The following is an 11826-nucleotide window of genomic DNA, read 5'->3' as shown; positions in this document are numbered from 1 at the left end:
AATGCTATACTGCTGCTACTTCCAGATTCACCTAGACCTTAAATTTTAAAGCCTTTTAAAAATGTCTTTTTAAAAGTCTTGACTCAGTTCCTCAATTACTGTAGTCAAATGATTAAAAACCAAAAAGAACTGCAGATGCTGTAAATCTGAAACAAAAACAGAAGTTGCTGGAAAAGCTCAGCAGGTCTGGCAGAATCTGTGGACAGAAATCAGAGTTAACGTTTCGGGTCTGGTGACTTCTGTTCTCAGGAAGGGTTACCGGACCAACAAATTCACCGATTTCTCCTCTCAGATGCTGTCACACCTACTGAAATTTTCCAGCAACTTCTGTTTTTGTAGTCAAATGATTGGTTATAACCAAAGGGCTTTCCAAAACTGCACTCTTACAGCTCCACTTCCATCACTGTGGATGAAATATTTATAGATCCCACTAGACATTCCTTAGTTATTTAAAATAAAATCCAAAAAACAGGTCCTTGTCTTGAACATTTTTTGAGAACCTGTCAAATATGTATGATGAAATTTCTGAATTGATTAGTAACTGTTGTCTAGTACCCTTCATGAATAAAATGGTCACATCAGAAGTTTTCATTTTAATTATGGCTTAGTTTGACTATTTTATTCGTTTTTCAAAAATCAAATAATGAAGCAAGTCTGAGAACAAATTTTGATATATCCAACCAGTAAAGTCCAAGATTCAAATTATTTCATGAAAAAAATGACACTTACAGAAACCATTTATAGATAACTTCAAACGTTGTCATTTTCATTCACTGGATGAGTAAACACTGTGATCATGTATTTGACCTTTGAATGCTGAACAGATTGAAAATCTAGTAGACAAAATACTGCAACCATTTTCATTAAGCAATTCAGTTCATTACATTGGTCCTGGACCACGACAGTGCCTATGTGAATACACTGCTTCAGTGTAAAAGACAACTGGCTGATTGAAATATGACTACAGTTGCAAAACGAGCCTAGCAAAAGTTATGTAAAGCCAATCTGAACATGTCATTTGTGCAGATCCACTTATCATTATCATTTTTCAGAAGGAATAACTGATGAAAACCCATCACTGGGTCATCATCCACCTATGAGAGAAACAAAAGATTTTAATTAGTCAAGGTTACATACTGCAACACAAAAAAAATTGTAACTTCTGTACAGCACTCTGTATTTAAGATCTGGCAAGTCCAGTGGTAATGTCCCTGCCTCTGGACCCAGAGGAGTGGGTTCACATCCTACCTGCTCTTGAGGTATGTAATAACATCTCTGAACAGGTTGATTAGAAAATATTTAAGATCAGGCAGATATACATATTACTTTAATGCAGCAGGTCCAAGCTCAAACTCTGGTGTAGAACTGTAGGACTGCTACATTGTGAAAGTCTCATCTAAACAACACCCCATGACAGAGGTCCCATCTGCCCTCTCTGGTTAACAGAAAGGATCTCATAGTCCTATTGAAGATTAGGAGAGCTCTCCTTGCCTCTGTGTCAACAGTTCTCCTTCTAGTATAGCGGAGACCATGAAACAACACCATAACATTTTCTTCCCCCTCTATATGTGCAGCTGCACATATAGACTACAGAAAGATATACAACATATAAAAACACATTTGAGTACAGAAATAAAAGTACACTACATTTTGATGCAAAGCTTTTCATCTTAAGATGGCAGTTGACAGCTTGTAAATTTATTACTCATTTTATTAGAGGAAATGAAGATAAAACAAATCATACCAATCTGGTTTCAAATCTTGAACACTATCAGAAGCAACATGTGAAAGTTACTGTCATTAGAAATGAACTATGAACATAAAAGCAATGCATCTTTGCATGTTAGATGTTCTCTCCCTTCTACAGCTTTTAAATTCATTCATAGGATGTAGATGTTGCTAGTTGGCCACGATTTAATACTCATTATATTGGCCTTAAGGTGGTGATCAACTGCCTTCTTGAACCACATAGACCTCTGGGTGTAGGGAAACTCACTATTCTTTGAGAATTCCAGGATTTTAGTCCATTGACAGTGAGGAGCAGTGAGATAGTTTTAAGTCAGGGCAGTGTGGTTTGGATTGGAATTTCTAGATGGTGTTATTCCCATGCATCTGCTGCCCTTTTCCTTCTAGATGATAGAGGTCATGGGTTTATCAGGTTCAGAGCTAGTGCAATGTTGTGGAGATGCTACAAACTGCTGCCAATGTGCATCAGTGGCAATGAGGGTGGGGGATAGGGTGCCAATCAAGCAGGTCACTTTGTTCTGCATGGTGTCACTGGAGCAGGCAAATGCAGAGTATACCATCACATTCCCATCAGCTTTGTACTTGGGAGACATGAGCTAAGTTACTTGCCACAGAATTCCTAACTGGACTTGTTCTTGTAGCCACAATGTCCGTATAGTTGATTCAGTTCGGTTTCTAGTCAATGATAATCCCTAGAATGTTCATGTAGGGGATTCAGCAATGAGTCTAGCATTCAATGGTAAAACATAGGGTGACGGTCAGATTCTTTCCCTTTTGGAGGTAGTCACTGCCTGGCATTTGAGTGGTGCGAATGTTACTTGCCACTTGGAGTCAGAGCAGAAACATACCCTTCAGTCCACGCCAAACATAATCCCAAACTAAACTAGTCCCACCTACCTGATCCAGGCCCATATCCCTCCAAACGTTTTCTATTCATATATCCATCCACGTCTTTTAAAGACTATAATTGTACCTGCATCCACCACTTCCTCAGGAAGCTCATTCTACACATGAACCACCCTCCAAAACAAATTTGCCTCAAGTCTTTAAAATCTCTTTCCTCTCACCTTAAAAATGTGCGCCCAGTCTTGAAATCCCCCTCCTAGGGAAAAGACACCTACCATTAACCCTATCAAGGCCCCTCACAATTTTATAAACCTCTATAAAAAGGTCACCTCTCAACCTCCTACGCTCCAGTGAAAAAAGTCCCAGCTTTTCTTTCTAACTCAAACCTTCCATACCTGGTAACATCCTGGTAAATCTCTTCTGAACCCTCTCTAGCTTGATAATATCCTTCCTATAACTGGGCAAATCAGAACTGGACAGTATTCCAGAACAGGCCTCACCAATGTTCTGTACAACCTCAACATAGCATCACAACTCCTATACTCAAATGGTCTGAGCAATGAAGGCAAGCACACCAAATGCCTTTTTAGCCATCCTGTCTCTGATGGAAATTTTAAAACAATTATGTATCTGCAGCCCTAGGTCTCTCTATTCTAGAACACTACCCAAGGCCCGACCACTAACGGTTTAAGCCCTACCCCTGTTTGCTGTACCAAAATGAGGCACCTTACATTCATCCAGATTGAACTTCATCTGCCATTTTTCAGCCCATTGACCCATTTGATCAAGATCTCTTTGCAGTCTTAGAAAACCCTCTTCACTGTCTACAATGGTGTCTTCTGCAAACTTACTGACCATGCCTTCTTTATTCTCGTCCAAATCATTTATATAGACAAGAGGACCCAGAACCAATCCCTGTGGAACACTGCTGGTCACAGGCCTGCATTCCGAAAAGCAACCCTTCATTTGTCTCCTACCATTATGCCAATTATATATTCAATTGGCAAGCTCCCCCTGAATCCCACGTGACCTAACTTTACTAATTAGTCTACCATGCATCTGCGGAATCAAAGGCTTCACTAAAATCCAAAAAACCAACATCTACTGCTGTCAACCTTTTTGATAACTTCCTGAAAAAAAAAATCAAGTTTGTGAGACATGATTTTCCTCACACAATACCATGCTGACTATCTCTAATCTATTTTTAGCTAAGCTTGGAGGTTGTCCATGTCTTCTACAATGTCAAAAATGGTTCTGAACATTCACAGAGGATTCCACAATATCCCCACTTCTGACTGCATGATGGAAGTTAGGTCATTCATGAAGCAACTGAAGATAGTTTGGACCAAGGCACCAGCCTGAGGAGCTGCTGTAATGATGTCCTGAGGCTGAGTGATTGACCAACTAGAACAATCTTCCTTTCTACTGGGGATGACTTCAGCTAGAGTGTTTTTTGTTGATTCTCACTGACTGCAGATCGCTAGGGTATCTTAATGCCACTCAGTGAAAGGCTGCCTTGATATTAAGGCAGCTATTCTCACTCCTGTCTCTTCCTTTCAGGTATTAAGGAACAAAAGGCTTCTCCCCTGTCAACAGAATAAAAACTACCATTTTCCAGGTTCTTTCCACTCTGAAGACTCACATCAGACTCAAAAAACATTAATTCTGTCTCTCCACAGATACTGCAAAGTCTGTGGGAGTTTCTTCAGCATCTGCAGTATTTTGTTTTAATTTGCCACTTTTCACCGAATACCAACCTTGAAGTTCTGCTATTTTCTCCAGCGAGGTTTCCATTTTAACCTTTTGGCATATTCCACCTTAACTGCTTTCTCTGTCTCCATGTTCTTCACTGCTTCTACAACCAAACATCCCTCCTCAGTGAATGTCTCTTGCTCAGTCTTAACCCGCATGGATTTCATTCTTCATATTTCAAATTCATCCAAGATTACAAGCATCTCAAATACATATGCTCCTCAGACAGCTGCTCCTGCTACATTGAGATCCACATTTGGCGCCTTGCACCACCATATGCACATACCAAAACTTTCTGATCCACAGTTCCATTTCATTCGATTCTATAACTAGAAACTTCTTCTCTTCCTCTCAGGCGTTAAGACAGACAAGCTCAGGTACCAATGCCCCTTTGGATTCTTCCTCCTCTGACTCCATCCCTTCTCACTCCACCACCTCTTGCCAAATATTCCCATCTGATGCTAAATCAGTGCTCAAAGGAATTAGTTCTATCCATTTAAATCCCCCACCTCAATGTATTTCAGCCATGAGATATTGCTGAATTCTTGTTGCCTTTACCTCTGTGCCTACTTCTTTGGGCCAGAGTCCTCCCCCTCCACCCTCTTTCCACCCCCCCAACCACTGACCCTTTCAACCACTCCAATAATCCCCCTCCACCTGAATTCTCCCCCTGTACTTTATCTCATCATTAAGAACTGCCAACGTGACACTGGCTGCCTTAATTTCTCTGCACCTCTCACCCATTCTTGCTTATCTCAACACGACCTTGGTGCACTCCACTCCCTCCGGTCCAATCTTGACATTGGTATCAAACCTGCTGATAAAGGCGGTGCAGTTGTCATCTGGCACGCTCACCTCTACCTGACAGAAGCCGAGTGCAAATCCTCAAGACACTTCTTCCTATCTCAACACACATGACCCCACCATTGAACATCAGAGTGTAGTTTCCAAGGCTGTCACAGACCTCTTTCTCCGAAGATATCCCCTCCAAAGCTTCCCACCTCTGTCCCCAAACTGTGCATTGCTCACTTCTACCTCCTTCCTAAAATCCACAAATATCCAGACAGTCCTGGCAGGCACATCATTTCAGCCTGTTCCTCTGAACTTATTTCTTCCTATCTTGGCTCTACTGTTCCCTCTATTCAGTTTCTTCCCACTTAAATTCACAATTTGTCTGACTTATGTTGGCTTCACAATTTAGGTTTCTGGCTGTAGCAATCCCCTCCTTACCATATTTATGTAATCTCTCCACACACTCATTCTCCATCAAGATGGTCTGAAGGCTGCCTACTTCTTCCATGAAGAGGCTGGAACAATCACCATCCACCAACTTCCTCTGTCTGGTTCTCATATTGAACAACTTTTATCTTTAAGTCATCTCATTTTCTCCATATCAAAGGTGTGGCTATGGATACTTGCATGGGGCCCAGTAATGGCTGTCTCTTTGGGGATGTAGAATTTTTCTTTCAGTCCTACATGGGGAACCCACCCACAATTCTTTTCTCCAATACATTGACAATGTGATCGGTGCTGCTTCCTTAGTTCTTAGAAAAATCCAATGGTTTTGCTTTCAACTTCTGTCCTTCTCTTACCTTCACCTGGTCCATCTCAGATTCTTCACTTCCATCCTTGATTTCACCTTTCCATTTTTGGGGATAGGGCATCCATAAATATGCCCAACAAACCGATTGATTCCCACAATTACCTTAACTATACTTCCTCTCACCCTGCTTTCTGCAAGGATTTCATTCCATCCTCCGTTTCTTTGATTAGGAAAGGTTGAGGGAAATGTGCCAAATGCAGACAAATGGGAGTAGTTTAGCTTGGGCATGGATGAGTTGGACAAAGGGTCTGTTTCTGTGCTGTATGGCTCATGACTTTGACAACTGTCAAATCTGCTGTGATTCGGTCACCTTCCACTGGGGTGCCTCCAACACGTCCTCTTTATTCCTCAACCAAGGATTCACGCCCCCCCGCCACATGGTTGACAGGGCCCTTAACTATTTGAGTCATCTCCTGTACCTCTGTCCTCATCCATTCATCTTTCAGTTGGTAGTTTGTGATCAGATTTTTGTTGCTTTTTGTTTGATTCAATACCATGAGATTTCATAGGGTAGGAAGTGAATTTTCAGGACTCCTGGGGTAAATCCCATCTCTAACTACCAACATGTCACCCATCTGGCAAGTATATCCAGTGGGTCAAGACCAACATTGTCTCTAGCCACGCACACAGCTTCTCCAAGGTTCTGCTTACAATCAGCATCTGCATGCTAATCACGTCTACACTTAGAGTTCCTGAAGTTGCTGCCAGATTGGCCGAGTTCAGGGAACAGAAAGAAAGCTGTGGGAACACTGGACCGGATATATCCAGGAAAAAGTGATGGCGATGTCTGGGACACTATCTATAAAAGGTATGCTTCTGAAAGTATCTGTGGCTGGACTGACTTGTGGGCCAGTCTCCCAATTTTGGCACAAGCCACTAGATGTTGGTAAGGAGGACTTTGCAGGATCAATAGTGATGTTGCCATTTAGGCACATAGGCTGATGTCAGGTGGTCCATAGAGTATCATTTCTTTTAGACTTCATAGCATTTTGAAATGGCCTAGTTGGTAACTATCAAAGGGCAGTTAAAGATCAGTTGTTGTGGATCTGGAGTCACCTGTAAGCCAGCAGGTAAGGATGGCTAAGTCCCTTAAAGAACACAAGTGAACCATATAGGTATTTACAACAATTGACAGCGGTTGCACATTTGTCATGAGGCTAGCTTTTAATTTCAGATTTTATTCAATGGAAATTTCAACGCCTGTCATGGTGGGATTCAGCCAGTGTCCCCAGATAATTAGTTTGTAATTCTAGATTACTACTGCAGTGACAATCACCATGACACCATCACCTCCCACCATTTGCAACAAGAACCTTACATTTGAGAAACTGTTTTGGAAATAACTCTTATAAAATGAACAGCTGATTGATGATACCATGCAAAGAAAATATGGCAGCAGGGGAAGAAGTCAGGGCAAGTGGGGACTTGGCAGTCACAAAACCATCTTTCTATAAACACAACAATAAGGTGATTCATTAATCCATGTTATGTTGGACTACCACTGTACTTTAATTACCTAAACATCTGAACTTGGGCATTTTATCGTTTCCAAGGGATAAAAAAAATTGTACAGGTAAACAGCATGTCAAAAACTTGCATCGGCCACTCAAATTGAAGGGAGATAATGGCATTGTTAATATTCTTGAGACACAGGCTCAAACCTCACCACATACAGAACTTAAATTCAAAAACAAAATAAACACATGGCGTTGAAATCATGAAACTATCAGGTTGTTGGAAAATTCCATCTGGTTCACTGTGTTCAAGGATGGGAGGAAAGTCTACTGTACTTACATGTGACTCCAAATCCAAATCAGTGTATTGGTTTCTCAACCAACTTATGAAATGGCCTAAAAGCCACTCTGTTCAAGGGTAATTAGGACAACAAACATTGGCCTTGCCAGCAATGCTCATATCCCATGATAGGATTTTTTTAAAAAATGCTTGTTGCTTAGCTAATGAAATTGCCAGCAAAAAGAGAGTGTGATAACAATTTAAAAACTCAGTTGTAGCTAGTGGGATATTATTTAGCTTCTGACAGAGTCAGCATTCCTAATCAGCAGTTTTACACCAAAGACAGCACTGAACCAGTTATATGAAGGATTTTGACAAAAGTCACATTAAACAGACACTCAACCAAAGAATTCAACTAGTCATTGACTTAAATCCACTCAGATAGTGAACCAATTCCTAACTGCTATTTCAATTTTGCCTTGAGATTGTGTTTTTATTAAATTTGTTAAACAATGCCTTTTAAACACTGTTGAATCTCGTTCTTGGAACTGAGTTGGCCAAGTAGATCAAATGTCTGGGGATACATTGGGGAGACAGTAATTATTGCATCATTAGGTTTATGATAACAGAAACGGACAACAGGAAATCCAAAGAAAGAATAATCAACTGGAGGAGAATCGGCTCAATGGAGCAAGAACAAGGCTGGGCCAAATAAAGGAACCAAAAGTTGATGGGTAAAACTGTAGTTGAACAATGGGCGACCTTCAGTGAGATGATTTGGATACAATCAAGGTATATTCCCTAAGAAAAAAAGGGAACCCAACCGAATGTAGGTCTCCTTGGAGGAAAAAGCAGATACAAATTAAAAGGAAGTAGTAAAGTATGCTAATCTGTCAGTTAGAAGAAAAAGAACCAAGAATACAGAAGGTTAAGAGGGGAGGTGAAAAAGTATAGAGAACAAAGTGGGATGAGGAGGTAAAACCAGTGGCTGATATAAAAGGGAATTCCAAAGTCTTCTATAGGCACATGAATAGCAACTGTAAGGTAAAAGGTGGTGTAGAACTAATTGGAAACTAAAAAGGGGATTTACATAGAGAAAAGCACATTGAATGAATGCTTACTATCTTTTCTAGGACACTTGGGGATTGGCAAAAAACGCTGGCCCAATCAGCAATGTCCACATCATGAGGGTCAATAAAAGAAGAAACTTTGCATCCGTCTTTATCAAAGCTATGGTGACAGAGGAGGAAGCTGTATCACCAGAAGTGTTCAAAATTGATATGGAGAAAGTGATGGCTAAGTTATTGTGACTTGAAGTGGACAAAGCAGGAGGACTGGTTGAGATACAGTTGAAGAAATTGAAGCAAGTGAGTGGAAATTGCAAGTGCACTGTAACTTACTGGTGGGAAAACTTCTAGGAAATTATCTAGGATAGAATTAGGAATCTCATGAAAAAGGTAGGTTGTTTAGGCGATCCAGTATGGATTTCTGCCAGAAATCCAGTTTGACCAACTTGCTGGGTGTTTTTTTTTTTGAAGAAGTAACAAAGGGTTGATGAGGATACCGTCAATGATGTGCTCTATACGGACTTCAAAAGACATTGATACAGTGTCACATAACAGATATGAGTAAAGTTATAGTTCATGGAATTTAAAAAGGACAGTAGAAAGGTGAATCCAAAACTGGCTGAGTGATAGGAAACAATAGCGGTCAATGCTTTGGGCTGGATGAAAGTTTGTAGTAGAGTCTCCCACTATTAGGAATTGGGACCTTTCCTTTTCCAGATGTATAAGTGATCTAGATCTGATGTGCAGGGGCCAATTTAAAAGTTTGCAAAACTTGGAAGCATTTGTAAACTATGCAGAAGACACAGGCAAGTTGATGGAATGGGCAGATAGTTGGAAGATGGGGTTCAATATGAAGAAATGAGATGATGCATTTTGCTAAGAAGAATATGGACGGACAATATAAAATATGGTGTGTAATGCGGGAGGTAATGGCCTAGTGGTATTATCACTAGACTTTTAATCCAGAAACTCAGCTTATGTTCTGGGACCTGGATTTAAATCCTGCCATGGCAGAGGGTGGGATTTGAATTCAATAAAGAATCTGGAATTAAGGGTCTAATGACGACCATAAAACAGTTGCAAATTTTCTGAAAAACCTCATCTGGTTCACTAAATCCTTTAGGAAAAGGAAATCTGCCATCCTTACCTGCTCTGGCCTACGTGACTCCAGACTCACAGCAGTGAGATTGAATCTTAACTGCCCTTTAGGCAATAAGGAATGGGCAATAAGTGCTGGCCTAGCCAGAGATGCCCACATTCCATCAGCAAACTAAAAAAAATACATAAGGGGCCCAGGAGCAAAGCACATATGATTAAAGATGGCAAGACAAGTGGAGAAAACAGTTAAAGCATACAGTACCTCAGACTTTATTAGTAGGGACACAGTACAAGAGGAATGAGGTTATGCTGAACTTGTACAAGACACTAATTCAACCTCAGCTGGAGTCTAGAGTACAGTCCTAGGCACAAGATAGGAAGGATGGTTTTAGAGAGAGATTACAGGAGAGATTTACAAAAATGATTCTAGGAATAAGAAATTTCACATGAGAATTAAATGGAGAGACTGGGACTGTTGTGTGGAAAGAAAGCCAAGAATATATTTAATAGAAGTGTTCAAAATTGAGGGGTCCGTACATAGGGAGAAATTATTTCTGGTTGTAAAAGTATTAAGAACAAGATGGCACAGATGAAGTGATTTGCAAGAGAAGCAAGTGTGGTACAAGAGAAAAAAAGAGAACTTATACAACAGCTGGTTTTCGTTTGGAATATGCTGCCTGGAAGTGGAATGGAGACAGAGTCAACTGAGGCATTCAATGGTTATTTGAATAGAAACAAAATGTGCAAGAATATGGAGAAAGGCCAAAGATTGGCACCAAGTCATGATGCTCATTTGAAGCCCCAATGCAGACACACTAACTTAAATGGCCTCCTTCTGAGACATGACAATTCTATGATTGGTCTTAGAGATTGCACCATAGATTCAACAGATACTGGAGCTATGATAACAGGACAAAATCGAATAGGCTTGGCTTGTATTTCTTTGAATGGAAAACCTAATTGAGGTGCTTTGGACAAGGAAAGGATTTGGTCAGGTCAAGGAGGACTTCATGAGAAAGGGCAGTGCAAACGTGGAGACTTTCTCCCAAACTAGATTATGAGATTTTTATTGGGAAATACTACTAAAGGATTACAGAACAACAAAGGTGGGTGAAGTAATCAGAGATACAGTTCAGCCATGATCAAACTGCATGACAGAAGATACCTGCAAGGTTCAACAGCCTAATCCACTTTTCTGCCCTTTAACTGTTCAAATAAATGCAATTACTACTTTTGATAATAAATGAACATGAAGGAAAATACAAAGTGTCAGCATTTTAACTGATCATACTACCAGTTTTAAACATCCATTTTGCTACTGACAAGGAGATTGTTTTCTGTTAAGTCATTATTGAACTGAGCCACACACTAAGGAGGTAATTCCAAATTTCCCAACTCACCTTTAGCTGCCCTACAACCATACTTAGAACACAGCTGTCTGGTGCTGGTTGATGGTCCTCTGCAGTTATACTATGCTGAATTTTCTGAAATGGTAGGCTCTAGAGAGTGTTTAAGAAAGAAAGAAAGAAGTGGCAAATGAAGTTTTACTTTAATAATTTAGACTGAATCTGAAGCATAAAGACAATTATTACTAATAGGAGACTCTAAAGCAGAAACTGTGATGTTGCAAATTTCCAAAACTTGAAGAAAGGAGCAAATTCCTGAAAACAATATAAAATCCCATTATTTAGGACAGAGTTAACTTGAATTTAGGGCCTGCTTGCCAGTTACTTTTTTAATCTTAGACAGCTTTTGTATCACAATGTGCAAAATAACCAGTATGCTTTAATTTGTAGAACACCGCATTTCTGCACAATCAGGCACACCCAGGGAGCAGCAGCACTGAAGGAAGCATACATTTTAGGATATCACAGGTAAAAAGCCCCTGAAGTACCGGTGTGTGGAATCATCCACAAATAAGCCCCATTCAAAATGGCAAACTAACAGTAGATCCCAGAATGTTTGCATTAGAAAACTCTG

The 11826-nt window shown here is 40.3% G+C and overlaps 1 protein-coding gene across 1 annotated transcript in view; it reads right to left on the bottom strand.

The window, feature by feature from the left end:
* Nucleotides 1-604: 604 nt before the first annotated feature.
* Nucleotides 605-11826, bottom strand: part of LOC109917488 (nuclear transport factor 2) — a 13398-nt gene continuing 2176 nt past the window's right edge. Inside the window, exons 2-3 of the mRNA XM_048608852.1 lie at nucleotides 11247-11345; nucleotides 605-1094 (exon numbers count right to left, since the gene is read on the bottom strand). Coding sequence (XP_048464809.1) covers nucleotides 981-1094; nucleotides 11247-11345 — 213 coding nt within the window. The 3' untranslated portion in view covers nucleotides 605-980. The remainder of the gene's footprint in view (nucleotides 1095-11246; nucleotides 11346-11826) is intronic.

The sequence above is a fragment of the Rhincodon typus genome, chromosome 2, assembly GCF_021869965.1.
Source record: "Rhincodon typus isolate 14 chromosome 2, sRhiTyp1.1, whole genome shotgun sequence".
In the NCBI taxonomy this organism is placed as follows: Eukaryota; Metazoa; Chordata; class Chondrichthyes; order Orectolobiformes; family Rhincodontidae; genus Rhincodon; species Rhincodon typus.
The sequence above is the reverse complement of the archived record's forward strand: the minus strand, read 5'-3'. Positions and strand labels throughout refer to the sequence as shown.